The sequence below is a fragment of the Neodiprion lecontei genome, chromosome 2 (genome assembly GCF_021901455.1).
Source record: "Neodiprion lecontei isolate iyNeoLeco1 chromosome 2, iyNeoLeco1.1, whole genome shotgun sequence".
Lineage (NCBI taxonomy): Eukaryota > Metazoa > Arthropoda > Insecta > Hymenoptera > Diprionidae > Neodiprion > Neodiprion lecontei.
The window spans coordinates 35340510-35362897 of NC_060261.1; the positions used below are offsets into that span (position 1 = coordinate 35340510).

General features: G+C 42.5%; 2 protein-coding genes across 3 annotated transcripts; one reads left to right on the forward strand and one right to left on the reverse strand.

Annotated features, from left to right (window-relative positions):
* Positions 1-97: 97 nt before the first annotated feature.
* On the forward strand, positions 98-1174 carry LOC107221225 (oligosaccharyltransferase complex subunit ostc). Its single transcript, XM_015660138.2, has 4 exons — positions 98-464; positions 567-640; positions 747-964; positions 1039-1174. The coding sequence occupies exons 1-4, from the start codon at positions 326-328 to the stop codon at positions 1055-1057; spliced, it is 450 nt and encodes a 149-aa protein (XP_015515624.1). The 5' UTR covers positions 98-325; the 3' UTR covers positions 1058-1174.
* A 4-nt stretch (positions 1175-1178) lies between these two features.
* On the reverse strand, positions 1179-20362 carry LOC107221224 (calcium and integrin-binding protein 1). 2 transcript variants are annotated; one of them, XM_046730930.1, is made up of 8 exons: positions 20198-20356; positions 6073-6224; positions 3285-3654; positions 3059-3184; positions 2860-2894; positions 2392-2639; positions 2101-2299; positions 1179-2013 (listed from the first exon to the last, which is right to left on the reverse strand). In XM_046730930.1, exons 4-8 carry the CDS (start codon positions 3107-3109, stop codon positions 1992-1994), a joined length of 555 nt encoding a protein of 184 aa, XP_046586886.1. In that variant the 5' UTR covers positions 3110-3184; positions 3285-3654; positions 6073-6224; positions 20198-20356; the 3' UTR covers positions 1179-1991. The 2 variants fall into 2 exon arrangements, with proteins under 2 accessions (XP_046586886.1, XP_015515623.1); XM_015660137.2 differs by having other exon boundaries at positions 3059-3654; positions 20198-20362.
* Between the last annotated feature and the right edge of the window lie 2026 nt (positions 20363-22388).

Genomic DNA, 22388 nt, shown 5'->3' on the forward strand with positions numbered 1-22388 from the left:
GCTGCTGCGCCCAAGACTAAAAAGGTACAAGATCGGAAGCCGACATGACGTGGAGTTCTGGACATTTTGCGCAGAGATCTCAAAATTCTGATAAAATTGAATAGGTTTTTATTATACTTATACTCTTTGGCAATAAGCCAATTATAAAAATCTTGTTTTTTTGCTAGATAATGGATGAAAAAAAGTGATAATTCTGAACTTGTCCAGAAAAAATTGTTGTAAACATCCACGTCACTAGACGGCCATCTTGTTGCGACACACCGTTCGTGGCCAGCCGGCACGTCAAATATTATTCAAATAAATTTCTGTGGAGTAGATAATAGAAATGGAGAATATATATCGAGTACCATTTATCGTCCTACAAGTTCCTAATTTAAAAATAAAAAAACCATCTTGGTTTGTGAAACCGAGTTCTATGGTTATGTTCGCACTGATCCTCTTCTCGTACTTCCTCGTCACCGGAGGTTAGCCACACAATTATTTTCACTGAACTCCACTTTTCTAAATTGTACACTTCACATTAATATTCATCAATTTCATAATTGCCAATTTTTACAATCTTTCAGGAATTATATACGACGTCATCGTGGAACCTCCAAGTGTCGGCTCAACAACAGATGAGCATGGGCACTCTCGTCCGGTACATTTTTTTTTCCTATTTCTCAGTGCTACATAGTTCTGCCTTCTGTTAAGTACAAACTGTTTATAAGTTTCATGAATTTAAAAATTTTCTTTTGATTCATTAGGTTGCATTCATGCCATACCGTGTCAATGGTCAATATATAATGGAGGGGTTAGCTTCCAGCTTTCTGTTTACTCTTGGAGGATTAGGATTTATTGTCTTGGACCAGACGCACAGTCCGTCAACCCCAAAGCTCAACAGAATTCTTTTGATCAGCGTAGGATTCATATCAATCATCGTTTCATTTTTCACTTGTTGGATATTTATGCGCATGAAGTTACCGTGAGTTTTTCTAAAATCGTAGACGGGTTGGATTCTACGTTGCAGCAATTATTAATAACTTTTTTTTATTCCAGAGGATACCTTCAATCATAAAAAAGAAGATTACTCTCTTTAATGAAACTGTACACACATTTTTTATATACGCGTTATACAACAGTTTTTACTTTTACAAAGAATAAGAGTTAAATAAATAACAAACAGCGCTCGTTACACATACTTGTATAATTTAATTTTTATTTAAAATATCATGTCGAAAGATAAAATTGAGTGAAAAATATATGAGACTTGAGACTTGAGAGAAATAAGAAAGGATAATGGACAATAACGTAAATGAGATTATTTTTAATTTTCCATGCTTAAAATATTACTCTTATTCTCAGATTCGCAAATCTGGGTATTTGGCAACATGAATCAAAATTTTGTGCACTTATATAATTGTCAATCTTATCATGCCTACTTTCTTCAGATAAATAGCTAATGTGAATGAACACAAGTCAATGAATTAATAGTCTATCAATAAAAATTGCAATGCAAGTTAAGATTTGACTAATTGCAACTTCGAATACATACATACTAATGTGGAAGTACATGTATAATTATAAATGCTTACTGGCATACAAAATACTAAACTGCCATCTGCAACAGAATTGTACTAAAAACACAACAACAAAAAATCTCAATCGACTAGTTGGCATCCTTTTGTAGAATTGGCGACGCCATTTCTTCTGCAAATGATAAAGATAGTGCATATTTGTTCTAAAATTTTTCTCTAGATCTTAAGCCGAAACGTTCCGACAATGTGACGATTTTACTTGTGAGTGCATTACAGTAAAAAAATGCAAGGTTGAGGCCCGATTAAAAAAAATAATTTTTAAAGTTATTAACACTAAATTAGTAAACGAAACGAGGGCAAAGGGCTTAGGCCTTTGAGCGCTGACGAAAAGAGCGTCATCGATTTCCAGTGCGTTTCTCAGTCTTGCGTTGACTATTGGGCGTTTGCTTCTCAGGTGTTTATTGTTTGCATTTATTATAAACGTATGCGAAATGACCTAGAATAGAACAAGGAATCAAATCAGTTTAAATAGCCAAGTATGTTGATGACGCAATTGTAAGTATCCAAGCAACAGGATTCTTACTTTGAGAAATCACTACTTTTTTCAATAATATGCTCAAACTCAGCGAAGCTCAATGCTCCGTCATCGTCCAAGTCAGCTTCTTCTAGCAAGCATTGCAAAAGTTGCTGCATATCAGCTTCGTTCAACCGCTGAGGGGTGGTCAGTCTATCCACAACTTGCCTAAGATCGCCAACACCCAGCATATCATCTCCGTCAAAATCTAACACATTAATAATAGATCGAATGCAGTGTTGGATAAGTGAAACATTGAATCTCCTGCGATAGCAAAAATTCTGTCTAATACAAGCCTACCAAATATTCGAAATGCATGCTCAGCTTTTACAGCTTTAGGGGCAGCATCGCTGAACACAGACATCATATCAAGAAAGTCTTCAAAGGTACAATCTCCATCTTGGCTGGAGCTAAATACTTTGCAGATTCGGTCTCCAAATGGATTGACTCTCAGCTCAGGATACTGTAATATCTTTGCCATGGGAAGTTTAGCATTTCGGTTGTGGCCAACTTTCTCGGGAGCAAGTGCCTTGAATTTCTGGTGGGCACTATGGAATGTGTGAATCATTTGCAGTGAGTACATCTGAATCTTTGTGCAAAAACAAACATTCAGATATGTTTATAACATTTATAAAGTTTAAAGCCAGCAGAAGTCGAGTGCTATGGAGTTCACGTATATCAAATAAATAAATCAAAGTAAAAATAGTGAGTAGTAAAGATAACAAAGAGTGGTCGTCGAATGAAGAGTACGGAATTTGATATACTTACAACATCACCTCCTTCTTCGTGAAGTAAGTCAAGTCCTAAAAACAGAATGTTGCATATTACGCTTTGTGCGTTGATATATGAAAACCAACTGACATAGCAACAGTCGCACTAAGGTGCAGCAGGTTCAAACATGTAAAAATTGTAGAACAACGGAATTTGGAACGGGCAAAAAAACGACAATCATAATTTTAGTCCTTACCTGATAATCCTGGAGTTCCTCCTCACTGAATTGACTCTTTCCGATGCCCATTTTTCATCACTGATTGCCCATTAGAATTACCTGACGAACGCATCCGGTCCTGCCGTTCTGTACTCGTCCATCAAGCTATATGACGACGGTATTTACAAGCGTTTGTCAAATTCCACGCTTATCAGTAAATCTGTCACACAAAGCGGGGTTCGAGAACCTCGTACGTTCCACCTACCGCTCACGATGACGTTTGACGACTGAAGTCTCCCGGTACTTGTACCGCCGATCCAAAGGGGGTTCATCATCCTACGCGGCCTTGGAGGGGGGGGGGATAGGGACCGCAAGCAGAATGCTCATACCGCACGTAAATTCCTAGTGCCGCCCAGTCCCGTTATGCGAGAAGTCGGCCATGCGGGTGAGCGCAACGAACGGAACGTTACCGACGGAGCGCGCGATTTTCTCTTTTTTGTGTCATCGTAAGGCAACATGTGGGATAATCTCTCTTATCGACGCTGCAACTTATCCGTCGGCAGCTGAGGATTGCGTTGGTTTTGCGTCCCAACCGTCCCGCCGCGCCAATTGCGTACAACTTTTGAGTTGAAGACCTGCGAAAATTTCTTAAATCTCGAATCGTGTCAGCATGGAGCCTAGAGTAAAGTTTGGAAATATTTAAAACACAATTTCGTAGACACGTGGGACGCCTTTTATTTAACAGTTTTAGACAGTAGAAGGGTGAAAATAAACTAATTATTGGAAGATTTTTGAACATTGTTTCGAAGGTTCATTACATCCAAAAGTTGTTTGCAAATTTGTGTAGGCGAATAATTTGGAGCCGAACTTGGACTGAAAATTGGTCAGAAAAAATTGGATAAATCTCAAATTTTCGCACTTATTGCTCACTCTATTGAAGCAGCGGATTTATGCTTCGGTCTGACACACTGCGCCAAAAGCATCGATAGGATGACAATGTCGACAGAAACCGAAAACGTAATTGTATTTGTAGGTGATTAAAGATGAAAAATCCGTTTGAACTAATAATTATATAAGTAAAAAATGAAAAATATAGAGATTTCCGAAACAGGATTGCCTAGTATTTTAATTGAAACTGATTTTTCATCTATACTTAATCACCTACAAAGACAATGGGAATTTCGGTTTCCATCGATATTTTCATTCAACGTATCAACGCTTCGGGTCCGATGTGCTGAATTACTTTGATCGGTAAAGGGTAAGAGGGAAAATAATCACGAGTGTTTTGAAAAGGTGCACGAAGCGAGTATAAAAGCTAAACTTAGACCTACGGTAAGAAACAATCAATGAACGAACACCGATAAGTTCTCATTTTACTTGTATCACGAGGCCACGAGTACATCATACGCATCGATTGAGGGAAAAAGAGGAATTAGAGTGTAAAATAATTTTTTGTAATTGTAAATAGAGACTGTTGCACGATAAGTGGAAACTGAACTTAACATAAATTAATAGCTACACGGGAGAAAACAGTTTTTATAATTATAACTCATTAGACATGCACATTACAGAACCGACTTGAATAATTCCATGACGCCGAGTATTTATGCATGACTGATCATCACTTAAAGGGTCCGTTGTTTTGGACACCCTTCCACATTGTCCGCGGGTTTATTAGGCACGTCAGGGCCAAAGACGGATCGCATTGTTTCACGTTTGCCCTTCAGATAGGTATATGTATAATCCGAAGCTTCTGCCTCTGACATCTGATGCAGACGAAAGGGCTCGGGGTTACAGTTTGTAGCCGTAACCGAGTTACATTACGGTTAATACTATGCGTGTACCATTTCTGTACTACAATTTGCGAAACATAATTAAACGAAAATTAGCTCAGCCGTGTGTAAACAGAATGGAAATAATAACGGTTATGACGACAGTAAGAAATTGCTGCGTTATTCTTGTTACAAGTTGTTGATTATACGCTTTCTTTTATTTTCCACACTGAGCCAAGCCAGTTTTAGATTTTATCGGAACTGAAGAGAGATTTGTGGGAGTTAAAGGCCGCCATTATCGTTTAACTAATCTCAATCTTGAGAGATTGCAGTCTTGACGCTTCCAATTTCTTTCTTATGCTATCCCGCTCAGGATCAAGTTACCCAGCATCGATTAGGTTTTGATATAAAACCCGAACGACGGCTAACAGGTCAGCTAGAATTTGATCATCGAAAAGTGACAAAAAGTTGTCTCTCTTCTTTTACTTTTATTTTTCTAAAAACCATCGACGAAATCGATAGATCATGGGCACGTAATTTATACTATCGTGTTTTCTTCATGATTGATTGAAAATATGACCATGTGAATATGACCGTGACGAACAAAAAATAGGAAAAGATATTGCGATACGTTTATAATTTTGCTATACACATCCGAGGAACGTGGTTTGGAATTTAAAACAACTCATGCGTCTCCGACAGAATCCGAAGCCATTACATGGAATATTAATACAGGTATGAGTCATCGAGAATTTAATTGTCGGCGGTATTCATATCGGCTGAAATAGTAGTAGCATGCCCGATTACGTATACATCGCAAAATAACACATTTACTTGCTGAATAACAAATTTATTTTGTATACTGTACATCGAATCCGGTGTACCATATAAAATAGTTTTCAGCTGCAGTATCACTGTCAGTCCGATTATAAACCCGATGAGTGAGTCGAATCTATCATTCACGTGTTACAACTTCTCGAGGATATTTCGACACTGTGTAAATATATATTTCGTCCTTACCGAACACATCATATCGAATGTCAGAGCGTCGTACAGGTTGACGTTTCGTTTGTCAATCCATTGATGCGAGTGACTGAGCTTGTATAACTTTATTGTACAGGAATCTACACACGTGTATAACATAAACCGCAAGCAAGGCTCTGTAATGTGGAGGTATTCAAATCGATCCGGTGTCCGGATTTGTCGAGGTTGATTTTCACGAATCCTCAACCTACACCAAATCCGAGGGATAAAAAAAGGGAAAAATAACCATAGAAATACCTTCCGACCGGATTAAACTCCGTTGTAGCGTGGCTCGGTATAACCGGAAGCAGCGGGTCACACGGTATACGCACAAATCGTTTTTTGCCCGTGGTAATTCCTATCGATGTACTCGTCGTTCCTGGACCCTCTGTCGAACCTCCAGGCACCTACTGAAAATAAAGAAAGAGAAAATTCAAACCTCGGATCGCGGAACATTGCTAATCACCGTTGCATTAAGCGGAGCATCCCCCGTACGTTATTCGGGCAAATAAGCTTAAACACGCGCCCATCTCGCTACGTGTGTCCCCCGCAAAGTTACAACGGGCTGGTTGATGTAGGTATAAGGTAGGTATGTACAGCGCGATTTCCTAGAGCATTCAAGTTAATCCGTTAATTTGTCGGGCGAATGGCGGTCGTGTTCCAGCTCCCTACCGCGGCAGTACCTATCCGACGCCAAAATAACCACATTCTTGGCCGGATTCCACTGGTTTAACGGAACAAATTACGCAGAGTTTCACTCGCGGTGAAACAGCTATTCCTACCAACGTTTCAGCTGTTTTCTCAACCCATGTTGTCTACGTTACGGCAATGTCCTGCTGCACGTTTAAAATGTAACCGCCAGGTAAAAAAAAAAAAATAGCGGAAAATGATTGTAAGAAATATTTCCTCGTTCCCGGCTTGGTGAGAAAAAAATCAGGACTCGCCTGAGGCTGTTCAAAAAACGGAAACAAGGAAGGAAAGGTGGGGTGGGGTGGGGGAAGGGAACTCGTATAATATATACGAATTAGGAATCATAACCCTTATCTGTTCTTCCTTTTCCCGTTCGCCGTGCGCTCTCGAGCGAGCTGCGATGGGACAAACAGATGGACCGCGAAATATTTCATACTATACGAGAGGCAAGAGCCGGGTTCTTTCCTCGTAGAAAAAAGCAGCAGCATGACGACGGCAAGCTCCCGATTCTTCCATACTTTACTATCTGCGCTGACTCGACGACGAATGAGAGTTTTGGAGGGTGAGAATTAGTTTCGTTTCGCTTTACCGAGGGAGGGAGGGTGATGGGGGGGGGGGGGGGGGGGGTAGAGAGAACGGCGTAAACTGTGCAAGGGAAAGGGAACGAAGGGCAGGAAAAGTTGCAAGCGTGAACAACCGCTCTCTCGTGTAAGCAGATTAATGGTGGATTTTTTTTCCATGCTTTTTTATCGTCTCTCCTTCTCCAATCGTTTTTCTAACTTTTGTTTCATTGATTTGTTTTTCGAGCTCTTTCTCTCTCTCTCTTTGTTCATTTTTTTTTTCTTTCCGTTATTTTCTCTTTGTTTTTATTGCCCGTTTGGTTTTAAACACTCGGTCACGTATCGGGTCCACGGTATTAAACGCGTACGTATCTTTACAAAGAAATATTACCATCTCTCCCCCTCTATCGATAGTCGATGTTATATACGTATATTCGAAGCTGTTCCACTTTAAATAGAATTTAATTAAAACCCTGTCGCTTAGCGAACGCTCCCGCGGAATCAACCCTCGAACACGTAAAACATTCTACTTTTCGGTGGATCCGGTTTCGCGAACGCGTCGACGACAAACGCACACACGCGATATAATCCCCGCACGCGGCATACGTTTTGCTAAATCGGTCAGCAGATCAGGGAGCGTTGGACAGGCTGCTGTAGTAGTCGAAAAGCACGTTCGGTCAGCCCTGCGCGGTTGCGAAGTGATAGACGGCGTCGAGTCAGACTCGCGCAGTAGTTAAGGAGCGGGTTTAATCGGACGTTAAACTGCTTGCGCAGATATCCGCGGCCGAATCTGACGCTCGTATTCTCCTCGCTGCGAACGAATGATACGTGTGTGTGTGCGTGTGTGCTAAGTCGGGCGAGTCTAACTCGAAGCACGTTTTCGGAGATATGAAAGTTTTAAGGCTGCAGAATCGTATAAGTATTATTATGTATGTACATACGTTATACGTATATGTTATACATAGGTATATTATAACGTACCTACGTATACAAACTGCGACGGAATAATGTTGTTTGTATACTTACATGATACATTTTTGATTATTGCCTGGAGTTGTTTCAAATTATATGTATAATTTATGCGCAATTCAATTTTTTTGTTTTTTTTTACGGAATTATTATCGGCACGAAGAAGTTTTATACAGCTCTCGTTTTTTTTTTGTTTTTATACATATACACCGGTGACGAACGTTAAAGATGAAATTTCTGCAAATACGTTAAACTCAAAATCGTTAGTTTAAAACAAAACGTATACATATAGGTATGTATACATGGGACGATGTATTTTATTGTTAATATTACATGAGTTTGTGCGGGAAAAAAATCATTTTTTCACGTTGAATCCTGCACGTAAAAAATCCTTTAACCGCAGCGAAATTATGATCAAGTGTGTTATTTGAAGAAATATTATTTGAGGATAAAAATGTATAGCAAGGAGTGTTTATACGCGTACATGGAAAAATGAGGCCGGCTCTGATTCTCGACCGCTGAAATCAGCGTTATAATAAGAATTTTCATGGAAAAAGGGATAGCCTCGGGTTCTTCATGCCGCGATACGGCTGCCAAAGATGTACCTTTAAGCTTTTATTCTTGTTTGAGATCATTCGTGATAGCAGACGACGACGATGTGATTTTGAGAACAAAGGTACGATGGCTGAAACGGTGAATTCAAAGAGGGTGAAATAAGTTAATTACAAGAGGTACGACTTTGCTTTGACAAAGTTTGTTCCAGTTACGATTATTCAGTTACCAGATCAGCGATATACCCTTCCGTATGAATATTCTTTTGCAACGTTTTCTATCTGCAAACTCGCCCGCGGTGGGGGAGGGCAAGAGGGGATCATCACCAGCAGCTGCTCAGTGTGATTATTTCAATATTTGAAGAACCTTTTCCATCGATGAATTATTTAAACCGAAATGGAAAAATCGTCGTTACCCGAAGGTATATATGTACCTGCATATCTATATAATAAATACAACTGGCAGACTTTGAAATTGTTCCTTTAAACAGCGAATCGATAAAACCTACTCACGCATAATCCGCCCCCGTAATGCACGTCGGTATTATTATAAATCGGCGAGTCGCGGACCGTTGGGTTTTGTAGAAAGCGAGTTTCAGCGAGGGTTCAGAATATCGTGAAGGACTGTAAAATTTATGAACGCACGGAGGAAATATTGCGGTTTGCAAAATTGTGCTCAGGTGTATATACGTTCGTGTATACCTGGCCGGAAGAGCTTCTTTCGGATCGAGAAACGACGGTGACGAGGAAGGTGGGCGCGTTTTTTAAACTCGGACGTGAACCCAGCTGCAGTTCCTTTCCCCATCATCGTCGCTGCAGACACAATGGGGGGAGGCTGAAAAGGACTTGTGTGAACTTTGACTCGTCCGCCGCTCGTGGTTTGGACCTCGCCTCCGGCGCCTTGCAGTCCGTATCCTTTTATCCTTTTAGCCGTCGTTAGGGATGCTCGGAGGTCCTCGGATCTCGACCCTTACATAAGCGAACACATACCTACGCAGCGTATATAACGGAAAACTCTCCAACAGCATGACGCGACGCGCGGCTTCGTAATTCATCGCAGGGTATATCGCAACGGTTGACGTCAAGTTGATCTCCACGGCTATTTATATCCTGGAACTATCAGCGGCTACATACCCACAGGTTAATTAGCAAATTTGCCAAAACCGTGCAGGCGCAATTAGCGACTACAATATGCGGTGCATATAGGCGGGTCCGACCGCAGGACGTGCCGTCTCGGCCGGTGTTTCGGCTCCTGCCAACGTTACAGCGGAGGGGAATTCGAGCTTTCGTCTCCGAAGCTCCCGCTCCATTAAAGCGACCCGCGAAAAGATTGAAAAATTCAATTCCGCAAAGGGGGACGACCCCAGGCACACCCCGTGTGCCTGTTTACGAAGCTGGACTGGGATCAGAGTTCTGCCTACGGTTGTGTACTACTTCTTGTACGTTTTTATACGACCACCTTTGAGGGTGTACGTATACGCACGGGCGTAAATTACGGCAGCCGTCCCCCTCTTGAAGGAAAATCACTCCGCGAAGACGGAGGGAGAGAGAGGGTGAGAAAATGAACGGAAAATATCAAGACGACGGAAATGGCCGGGCCGAAGACATCGTCGAAATAAATTTATAAGAACATTATCATTAGGTCGAGCAACATGTTGCTTGGGCGCCGTTTACTCTGGTGAATAATTATTTTTATAATGCTCTTTGAAACCGAATGAAACCCCGAGGCGAGCCGAATGGTATAAAAATTTGTGTTGATAGGGTAGCTGTGTACTCCTCGTCGTACTTGTATTATATTTTCAATCCCGTCCTCTTAATGGCGTCTAATTCTCGCAATTGGCTCAATTACCTACTTTTGCTAATCACAAAATTTGTGCTTGTGCTTTTTCCAGACTTGATGCAATATAGTGCATTACTTCGGAAAGTCGTCGTGCGATTCAGGCGACAACGAATATTCATTTGTATTCATCATTCATCCGAATAGAATGTTCAGAGCGTAGCTCGTTTTTCGAATATACACAAACGCGATTCCCGTAGTCTTGATATCGGTAAGCCGAGAAACGCGAGCAGAAAATTGTAGAACCGAACGCGGTAAAAATACGACAAAATATATAAGCTTCTTTTTCGTAGTTTGTATCATTTCAAGTACCTGCGAAGAATACTATTTTTAGAGAGAAAATACTATGAAAAAAGGCAAATTTCCTTGGCGGTGTTTGACGTCGCATTTGATAATTGATGAAAATGTTTCTGTAACAGTTTCGACCGATTGTTCGTCCCGAAATTTCACGAAACTTTAGAGGATGCATTGCGACGTTGTACAAGATGTATAACCGTAACATCTTGAGATTGAAAAATCACTCTCCTTCTTGTCTTTTTTTTCTCCCCTCAAGAAGCGCGTCGACACGGGTAATCTATGGGTTGATCTCGGATCGGATCGATGGACAAGCGGGATATCGTTTCGGAAAGAGGCGTCGGAGTAAAAAAGCGAGGCGAAGAGGAGGCGCCCCCGTCGAGGTGAGTATAGAAAAAATGGAGGACCGCAGGACTCGCGGGTTGAAGGACAAAGGCGCGGAGGACGGCGGTGCAGGGCGAGTGATGGACCTTCGGTAAAGATAAATCGACCTGCCCTCGACAGGCGGGAACGAGGCGAGCGAGGTGGAGGTGTAAGGTGCCTGCCTGCCTGCCTGCCTATACTCGAAAGATTTTTGTCGCACGCGGAGGCAAAAGGTGAAGATGAAAAATAAAAAGTGTAATAAAGCAGAACAAAGGGGACGCCTCCTTCCGACGCCCGAGGTTATACCCCTCAGTCTTGTTGTATACGCGGCAGCAAACTCGTCGACCAAACTCGACGACGACGCTGTGTGTATACGATACGTACCTGTATGAAGAAGAATTTTGTCTTGAAGATGGAGAAATTTTTCTTTTTCCCGATATCGAACGTTCTTTTCTAATATTAATCCTGCCATTGTCGCCTCAGTATCGTTTTTGTACACTACGATAAAAGTACAAATGTTCAAACCCACCACCTGAAATCGTTCAAATCGCATAACCGAATATCGCAGAATACTTTGCCTGCATAATTGAAGCAAAGATTCGCAAACTGATTCCTTTTTATTTAATTCACAGAAGTGACACGATTCAAGATTTTTTTCTTAATTTAACCTGAATCACGTATTGCTGTTCGAATAAATGAAGACATGGGTGATACCGTAAGAGCTTGATCTGCTGTCTTGAAAAATTTATGAACAGTGCTACGTAACCTTGTTCAAAATATCGCCTTGTTAAAAAATCAGGAACATTTTTTTTTTTAACAACTTTTGCTCTGTCAAAAATTGCGACTTGACGCTTTGTTATGAAAAAAATGTATGTATGAATATAATAATTACGCAACTGTGTTACAAATAAGTTGGAAAATTAAAAAAAGTGTGAAAAAAATCGTACCGAAAGATTATTTGAAATCATTTTTCATTCGCGCTTTATATTCGGGGGAAAGTCCTGCGCCTGATTAGTTTATGGATTCGGAGGGGGATCGAGTCTGTGTAATATCCTTGCGGCACGGGGCTCGGTGGGACGCAGGACGAGGATATATGCCGGTAGGCATAACGTTACGTATAGTACATACATAGGCATGTAGTATAGGAGTGTAGGAGGGCGCAGAATACCCCTAATTCGACTCGCGCGAGGCGAGGATTCAGGATTTTGGTTAGTCGGTCTGCATCAGGCCGAAGGAAGGAAGGAAGGAAAAATTGCGTCCAAGGATTTTCTACGTCACGCAACTCGGGTTCGCCGATGCTGCTCGGGAAAAGTGTCGATCCTTGTTAGCCGGGTGACAACGAATCAGCCGCCTTTCCTTCGCTCCTCTCACACCCACCTTTTTCTTGTTCTATATCCATCGTCCTCTCCGTCCCGCCGATTCTCTCGCCTACATTAACACGGGAAGAAGCTGGAGAACAGGAAAAGACGGAGAAGCAAGAAGAAGAAGAAAAAAATACCTCTCTGCGTCTACGATATAGACCGCGAGGATTTACTCCGATTAAGACCGACCTAGGGGTCGATCACCCGTTAAGAAGACGAGCGAAGAGGACGACGTTGTACACCAAGAGGGCCGTCCCGTCGGCGGAATGGAAGCTACAAGTAAGAGACTCGAATAATTGAGGGACAGAGAGTTTGTTACGAAGTTTTAGAAAATTGGCACTCTCCTACTAACGGCGTGTCGAATGTCTTCGCGCCTTTCTTCTCACCCGTATTCCATGTACATGTATATCTTACATTAGCTAGATAGGCGAATACATAGCCCGTGCCATGTATACGGTAATATGAAGTCTTGCGCCAGCCAAGACTGTCGTACAAATTAAATACACCTTTGCAATGTATAATAGGCGAGCGCCAGCTGTGTACCTTATATAGCCAGTTACTTTGTTGCTTTGATTAAACTGTAAGTGGGTTACCTCGAGGTAATTGGTGTCTTCCGTTCTACGACGAGTATGTAAACCGTACTCGCACCGTCTGCAGTATCTATGCACAAGTTATTTTCAATATTATGCGTATACAGGAATGAACGAATGTATGTATGCACGTAATGTATCACTCGAAAGTGGTATAATTAAATCTTAAAGGGAGTAAATTGTAAAAGGTGCGTAAATCTCGTCGCTTCTGACAACGGAGGCAGAGGAGGAATGGAGTAGGATCAGCGAGTGGCTTTGTGGCTTTCATTCCGTGAGCTTCGGAGAGCGGAGGGAGGAAGAGAGTAGAGAGAATAATATGGGTATACATTAGGAGGTTGTGCAGAGTAATATTCGTTGATGCTTTCTCTTTCCGGCTAACTTCTTCTCGGTTCGAAACAAAACGCGGGTTTGATTCTACACGAGTTATGTGACAATGACTGGCGATACAGCCGACGTGGGTGATCGGTTGCCATTGTCACATAATTCGTGTAATATCGAACTCGCGTTTCTTTTTGGACCGAAAACAAGTCAGCCGAAAGGTCGAGGCGTTAATGAATATTACCCCGTACAACGGGCGAATATCTCGCAGACGTCACTGTAATGACGTAGTATAGCCTATCGGGCGGACACGCGTGTTATATAATAATTCGTAACGATAACAAGTTAAAGGATACGTGAGACTCGGAAGGAATGCCTGCGAGGCGATATTCGAGAGTTGCAGCTGGTTTCCGTGAGCTCGCGATAGATAAGAAGAAGTAGGGCGGACGGTGGGAGGCAATATCAAGCTGCAGGCATTGCAGAGAATACTCGAATTCCCGTCCGCGTGTCAACGCTTCTTCCCCGAGTTCCGGGTGGTTCCCTCGAGTTTACCGGAAACCGGATGTCCCACGGGAAGAATTTTGTCCTTCTAACGAACCGAGGGTTGCCCTCGGGGGCGGCCGCCCTATCCCTCTAAGAGAGAGAGAGAGAGAGAGAGAGAGAGAGAGAGAGAGAGAGAGAGAGAGAGAGAGAGAGAGAGAGAGAGAGAGAGCCGCACAAACACGTGTATAAATATAATATGATGGGAGAGACGGAGATAGATGAGAAGGAGGAGGAGGAAAGTCGAAGCGAGGTTAAACATTGCAAACGAAATTAAAAACCCAACCAGAGCTGGATGGCAGAGGTCGGAGAGACAAAACGGGCGTTTAAAAATATCCGTGATTCGGTTCGAGTAGGCAGGTATTAAAAATTCTAGTCATATCTACGGCGAAGCGAGTCTGCTGCAGCAGCGGCGGAGCTCTGTTACGGAAACTCGATTATCCGCCATTCTTCTCGGCGTGCTTATATTTTAAATTCCACATTTTTTTCTCCGCTATGTACACATCGCTCGTTGAATAATCATATACCGGCTCTCGTTCGTTCCGCGCAGTTATATGAGACGACGTTGATATTATGTTCCCTGGCGCGGCATTAATAAGGAATATTAAATGTAAGCGAAAAATTGACTGCACTACAGGTGTATAAAATCCTTTGCGTAAAGTCTGTGAATGCTCTAACAATAAGCTTAGCGGGAGCTTTCAAGAGCGCTACACGGGACTTTTATTTCAATACATTATAATTACCGCAGCGTCAAGTATGATGGGTTGACACACGGAGGTATCGTCGCGCATTCGCCACGCAGTAATGAAATCTGCATAATCGTACCTACAGCAATGAAACTTGCAGGGCGTGCATCGCGCGTAAGATGCACTCGAATCGTTGAGAGGATGCACTATGGGTGGATCGTAGGAAAGCCAACATGCCTATCCGCACTTCTCTGCACCACCACCGCCACCACCACCACCACCACCACCACCACCGCCACCATCACCAACAGTGCGAGTTTCTCGCCGACTAGACGTGATCGATCCGTTTGCACTGTATATACACGCGTTATAGCTGGATCGGAGATATACCCATAACGAGCCTTTGGACGTCTCCTGGATTTGGTGTGACAGCTGTCTGTCGTTCGGCGTGTACCGACATTAGCAAAGTTCGGTTAGCCCGTGCAGGGGTAGGTGGGTAGGATATAGGATAGGTACAGTTTGCTTCGATGATATAGAATTTCTGAACGTTATCTATGCCTGACACACCCCGAGTTCTAGCCGGAACTAATCCCCCATCGTTGTATACAGGAACCCCATCAATTCCCGTGAAATAAACTTTCTAAATATATACCTATACACCTGTACGCAGGGCGATTCATCTCGATTAACCGTATCTCAAATATCTATCATTCTACCTACAATTTGTTTCCCTCCGTATCGCCAGCCCGACATTATTCCCGAATAGTTCTAATATTCACCGGATTCAAACAAATACGTATCTCCGTTTGTACGCACTTGAAATTTCTGTATTTAACTCTCTCTCAATGGATAATTTCATTTGCTATAGTTACTAGAAAATTGTAATAGGACCGTTGGTTGTAATCATCCCGTAGCGTTTTGAGTATCTTTGAAATTGCAAGAAAATGTGCCGCCAGTAACTATTTAGTAGTGCTGTCTAATCGATTAATTGAGTTTTTCGATTAACCGATTAATCGACGGTTTTAATTTATATACCGAATGACCTGTAGAATTATTATGAAGCAACTTTGATTAATCGATTCATCGAAAAATTTCGAGTAATTGATTAATTGGAAAAACGATTAAACAAAATCGTCGACTAACCAATTATTATTCTGATGATTCCGAATAATTTAAAAATTCAATTAATCGATTAATCGCACAGCACTATTGTTTATTGTGATTATGTACCTATAGCAGTTACTAATAAAAAAAATACAGTACGAATTACAAAATCCAAAGACAAAAAAGAAAAAAAAAATCCATGTTCATTTTGTCTCCAGAACTACATTATTCGGTTGCGATAAAAACTGAAACCTTCTCTCGATAAAGATAGACGTATTATTCGAACTACCGGTGTAAGTTGTAGTGTAATGCTTGTAATTGCATTAGACCGAAGAAGTGCTTCTTCGGCTGTTGCACAGCCTTTCGATGTGGAATACAAGACGTAGCGGTTGATTAATTTGTTAATTATAACTCACCTGTAGTCCCGGGAGAAGTTTACTCTTTTTATTATTTATCTTTGAATCAACAGGGCGTCTCGTCTATAGCTACTCTCGTCTCGCCGCTCGCAGATCGGTTGTAAAGCAAACCCTCGTTGCGTCGAGGTAAACGGATTATCAAATTATTCGGCCTTGTTCCGTTTGTAGAACGGATTAAGACTTCTAACAGCCAGACTAATCTGGGACCCGTGCTTGCGTACCTTTAGTCTTTGTCGCACTCACATCCACCTAATCGGGCGTGACTGGTGTAGAAATTAGAAGCCGCACACCACGCGGTCGTAATATTAACACTAATTCGTGCAAACTTGACGAGAACACATTACTACACAATATTCCTGCGTGCATGACTCAAACCTTGGTAAAAACGAACGGGGTACGTGTGTTTTTATCCGTTTTACTCCACTTTTTCTCCCTCCTCTTTTTATTAAAGAACTATTTTCTTTTTTTGCAACCACGACGCATTCTTCTCTCTCCGGGACGAAAATTAATCGCCGAACGAGCTGCTTCCCGCGTACCGCAGCCATTTCATCTATGCGTGTATCGCAGGCTGTTCGACGGAGCGGAATTGGGTCGTTACATGGATAGTTTTCAATTTTTTTTTTTTCAATCCAATAGTATTGGACGTTCCTGCATGGCGGCAGGTATGCACGTTCGTACCTCTTTCCTCCCTAACGCAGACTATTACTCAACGTCTCGCATTTATGTTATACCTGCACTAATTATACACCGCATTTACATTGCGCTAAAGTTGCGGACGTTGATTTTTTATACATTTACCTGTACATGTATAGCAGGATACAACGTCGGTTAGATATCTGCACACGTATACCTGTGCACACACGTATGAAAGAAAAAAAAAAAACAAGGAGAAAAACGCGACAAATAACGAATATATATATATATATATATATATATATATATATATACATATCTGCGTATGTATAATACACACACGTAATGTATATTCGGAAGATATTCGATGGGAGAAAAGAGTGCAGAGCGCAAATTGCAGAAAAAATAATGGCCGTGTAGTACTGTGCACAATATGGATGCAATAGCTGGAACTCTCTTCGCTACGGATGGCAGAGTCGTTGAGGATACCTTCGACAATAATTATTACAGTTCCGCAGAAATTTTCGCCTGCAGCGGTATGTGCAGGAATACACAGTTATGGTGAGGGGGATGTGCATGCGTGGACCGTGCACCCTACGTAGAGTTTTTATTTCCGCTTTTAACTGAAATTTCGTGCACTTCTTTTTTGCTTTTTTCGTTTTTCGTTTTTTTTTTTTCTTTTTTTTTCTTTCCCCGTTACTTTCCGCTTTTTATCAACCGCAACCGCAACTGCCAGCCACTCCGTCGACCAGGTTATACACAACCGTGTATGCCTAGTACCGAGTGCGATACAACTTCCCATAGAAATTGAACGAGTTTCGTTTAAGAGCGCGCGCGAGCTCGTTTTCATGCTGCGCTTACCTCTCGCCGTACCTACCCGTAATGATTTGCAGAAGGAGTTTGAAAAAGTCAGGTAGAAAAACACGCTGAGAAACGTCTAAGTGCTGAGAAAACGAACGGAGGTGTGTGGTATAATACTCTATAACTCGGTGTGAGGGAAACAAGATCTTACTTATTAAACACCCGTCGCCCTACATGCGACGGTGATAATTCTCAGATGTGGATTCCGATAAAGAGCCCCGAAAGAAACGGAAGAACGCGTATTGCGAAGAAGGGGATGAAAAAATAAGTTTGCAAGGAGGAGCCGGGGATTTTCTTCGTTATATATTCCGAGTTCAATTACGCGATCCCTTCGTTAATTCAATTGCTTTTATTAATTTTAATCACCGAAATCTCTTGACCGTTGTTACGTAGATGTACGTAATTTTATACCTTTGCCGTATGATTTCGCATTTCATGAATTCGGGAGGATAAATGTTGACGAGATAGAAACAAAACTCTCAATTACAATTCGCTACTGTACGATATGATCGCGTTTGAAAGAAATAAATGATTAAGACAGTTTTTGTGTAATTATATGTATGGGCGATTTGCGCTTCTCGACATTTCGAATTCTTCTCGTCGGCAATCGTGATTTTTATTCGACGGTCTTTATTGCCATATCTTTTCTGCGATGGAAATATTCGCGTGATAATTTGACAAGGATGTTATTCCATTATCGTTTAATTCCCTTTAGTTGTAGACCAGACAATTGATTGTTTCTTCAATTTTTGTTTATCCTTCTCTTCTGTTTCCAATTCGATTCACCCCTGAACTAGGTATAATACGTTTTGATGTCCCAACGGGACCATTGATCGAGTTTCTCTTGTCTCGCAACTGTATTTCTACCTCGCGACACTGAATAAACTTGATAAAAATAGCCTGACCGAGCGTAAGAAATATGATGTCAACTCTCTCCAGGACATATCTCTAGTGGCCGAGTAATATCTGTCTCTGTCCTTCTCTCTCTCTCTCTCTCTCTCTCTCTCTCTCTCGTGCTCCTCGACAAAAGCGTCATTAATATTAGTCCGAAAGCTCGTTCAAATTCTTCAACTTCAGTCGTTTATGCGGTATACATATACCTATAACGTAGATATAAGCGAAACAGTCTCGTCACTGTACAAAATGTTCGAAATCCCTTTGAGACTGCATCCTGTGTATAACAATTAGCAAGAGACTTGATTTAAAACTTTCGAAGGGAACGCAAGTCTCTGTTATACCTTCGTCGAGCCCCGTAATTTCAGCAGCTTATCGCGGTGAAGTTTTGGAAAATCAGTGACAACAATGCCCGAGGCAAACAATTCAATATACCGACAACGGAATAATATCGCCTTGGCAAGAAAGGGGCACAGGGATCGTCCGTGGATGCGGTGAGTTTTGAATGAAGTGGACCGTCGTCAGGGCGGTCGTTTACGTCGACGACGACAGTGGGCATAGAACCTTGGCCCATTCCGTCGGCCCGCGGGCTGCAGGTTCGCTAAAATTACGGTCGAATTACGTCCAGTAGGAGAAAGTCACGTATAAGGTACGTACGTATACATATCCATACCCATAAGGCCGGGGTATATAACGCGGGGAGCAGTCGTCGCGTTAATCAATAAGAGCGGAGGAGCTCTCTCTCTCTCTCTCTCTCTCTCCCCCTCTTTCTCGGAGGACGGGGATCTAGGAGGGAAAACCTTGAACGGAGGGTGAGAACTTGCCGGGGGGCAGGAAATGGGCTCAACGGATCTTCCGATACCCGAAGCCTGCACGCGTGCAAGGTGTCGACGTTTCGCCGTGCACCCCTATACCCGTGATCGGTTTCCTGCCTGCGCTTTGTCCGCTGCCACGACCGATTAATTCCACCTACCCCGACGAGGCGGCACGAAGCCGAGAGAGATTTCATTTAGACTCAATATTAAAGAGACACAAAGGGGGATGCTAATGAAACGCTTGGAACCGGCCACCACGCGACACGCATACGCAAACGCAGGCGTGCACACACGGCGATATGTCAATATGTGGCCGCCCGGCTTTCGGGCCATGGCGTATTGCAGCCTCTGTAAGCCGACCGGCCGCTCGACGTGGGGCTTAGATATCCCGTAATCGGGACAAAGCACGCTCGAGACATTCTATTAACATTGCCAACTGTTGCAGACTGTGATTGGTACAGATAAGGAGCCACGCCGTATAATTATAGGTACACGGTGGGTGTTGAGGTATACGGGTACGCGAATCCACTGTCCGACGACTGTTGCAATTATGCAACGTCACTGCAATCAGATACGTGCGAGCGTAAGTTTGCACAGTAGGAGGGCGGACGAGACAGCGGAGATATCGGGCATTTCGCTATAATCGAATTTTCTAACTCGAATGCAAAGTAGACGGGATATAATAAGGTCCGATGGAAAAGTTAGACACGGTATGTGCAAGAAACGTCCTCTTCAAATAAAAAAACTGTAAATGTCAATGTAAAGAAATGTAAAAGTCTATCATCCGTTGATAAACATTACGGTACCACAGGAATTAGATATTCGAACAAATGATTATTCGGGGAAGGTCGTATTGGAGTTCCGTCAATGCGGCGGGATTCCAGGATACGTAGGTACATACCTATATTTCATGCATCCCCTGACGCGTGCACATCTATAAGGTGCAAAGTCCAAGTGCCCCGGGACTTTGAAACGGTAATCCTTAAGTCTAACGGGCAGACGATCAATCAGCGGAGATAGGTATAACCGCTCTGTTGGTATAACCCTGCAAGGACATTTTTCTTATTTCCACGATCTTGTTCGAGTCTTCCTCATCCACCTTCTGCTTATCGACTGAACCTCGTTGACCTGTAACCGATCGCGAACCTTGAGATAAAATCGCGTATCGATACAAGATATCGATATATAAGGGTGTACAATATATTATAATAACTCTGAATTCAGACTACACCCCGGAATTGATGGGTAATAAAGGGGTGCCGCCTTCCCTTTCAATTTTATTCATTTTTCTCTTCCGACAAACCACTGCAAATTTGCCTCGACTGATTCGCGACAATATTTATAAAGCAGCGTAAAGGTAGAAAAAGGGATGAAGAAGAAGAGAGAGACGAAATGAAAAAAAAAACAGCTTTTCTTCAGAGACAATATCTCGAGGGAGAATATAAAAGGGCTGGTATAATGTAAATGGTTGGCGACTCGGTGATTTAATTTGCAAACGTTTTAAAGTGCTTGGCGGTAAAAAGGAGAGAGAGAGAGAGAGAGAGAGAGAGAGAGAGAGAGAGAGAGAAATTGCAATCCAGTACTCAATTCTGAATCAGAGCTTCTATTGTTTTACGCAAATCAAGCTGTAATTCCGTTTGCTCTTTTCCCTCCTTATCGAATCCAAAGAAATCTTTCATGCGGCAGGGTACCTAGTAGCAGGTAATGTAGGAGTAAAAACTTCCAACTTGTTCAAAGCGTATCGAGTTTCAAACACACCGCGAACGAATAAGTTCCCGTTCCCGCGATAAGTGAGGTTGTCGCAAGTGCCGTCCCTGCAGAGAACCGGCCACTGTACACCGTATTCGTGTCTCATCCCCGTCAGCACACCCGCGACCGGAACCACGTGTTAACTTCACCCTTTGCCGACCCATCCACCAACCCTGTGTAACATCCACGAAGCTAAACTCTAATTAGCGGAACTTACTCCCAGGTAACGACCGCGCTTTCGTCCCTTCTGCAATGAATCCGCGACGACGTGGAGGGGTAAGCCAGTAATCGTAATTAGTTATCAACCTCTTCTCTGTCCCGGTCGTCGGTGTGTTCGCGAATTGTACCGCCGCGTGTAACGCGACCGACTGTTCCTCGAATAAGTGAGGCGAGAATTTATTGCTTTGACAATATCGTCGCACCGCCTAATACAGCATGCGTGTACGTAGGTGTAGGTATACGAACCTACACGCGATCCACCTACCGATAGAATCGTCGGAGTTTGTTTCATACGCTACGAATGTTACGCAGCCCGCTGAAGCGTGTTGGATTATTTTTAGCGATGAAAACATTCGGGACACAGAATTATTATACCGCGATTCAATTAACGAGGTATATATAAAAAAAAAAAAAAAAAAAATGAAAAAAGAAGGAGAAAACATGGATGGGAAAATTAATTATCACCGTATATCGATTAGGGCGGCTAACTAACCTGTCATCGCAGCGAACACCCGCAAAGCTCCTGAACCAATGTCCAGCCACCGGGAGCTTTCCCTCGTTAAAAACCCGTTGCTTTTTCGCGCAAAACCACCCGGCGATACCTACCCTGACCCAGGGCAGAATTGTGCAGTTTCGACATAACCACGCGACGCGGTATCGGGACTGCGGGGTAACGGGAAAAAGCGCCTCGAGTCACGCGGGCTTATTTGTACACACACACATGCCGGAGTTAATGGAACGTTTTGCTGTTTGCACGTTCCTAGCAACAGAAGTGAACGAAGGATTGATTGTGGCATTAAATCGAATCAATTTGATTATTCCCTCAATATTCAAATACCAGTTGTCCACGTCGTGTATACCATACAATGTTATACGCATATACGTATGGTATACGTGTATGCATCACGTGCACGCATACATATGCTCGGTTCGGTCATTCAACAGCCGGTGCGACTACCCTTATTCACCTCATCGAGTCACGTACCGTTTTAATCCACGAATTACGTCGGAAACGTATAACGAAATCGAATAAAAAAAAAACAAAAAAAAAAACAAAACAAAACAAAACATACAAACCAAGAACCCAAAAATGAAAAAATGAACGAAACACGGGGTAGAGAAAA

What these genes read in the sequence shown, in the direction of transcription:
- LOC107221225 (XM_015660138.2), top strand. Translation starts at nt 326, where the DNA reads ATGGAGAATATATATCGAGTACCATTTATCGTCCTACAAGTTCCTAAT. An exon ending in GTACTTCCTCGTCACCGGAG is followed by an intron (nt 465 to 566) that starts GTTAGCCACACA and finishes ACAATCTTTCAG; the next exon opens with GAATTATATACGACGTCATC. An exon ending in AGCATGGGCACTCTCGTCCG is followed by an intron (nt 641 to 746) that starts GTACATTTTTTT and finishes TTGATTCATTAG; the next exon opens with GTTGCATTCATGCCATACCG.
- LOC107221224 (XM_015660137.2), bottom strand. Translation starts at nt 3,109, where the DNA reads ATGGGCATCGGAAAGAGTCAATTCAGTGAGGAGGAACTCCAGGATTAT. An exon ending in AGGAACTCCAGGATTATCAG is followed by an intron (nt 2,895 to 3,058) that starts GTAAGGACTAAA and finishes TTCTGTTTTTAG; the next exon opens with GACTTGACTTACTTCACGAA. An exon ending in GCATGCATTTCGAATATTTG is followed by an intron (nt 2,300 to 2,391) that starts GTAGGCTTGTAT and finishes TTAATGTGTTAG; the next exon opens with ATTTTGACGGAGATGATATG.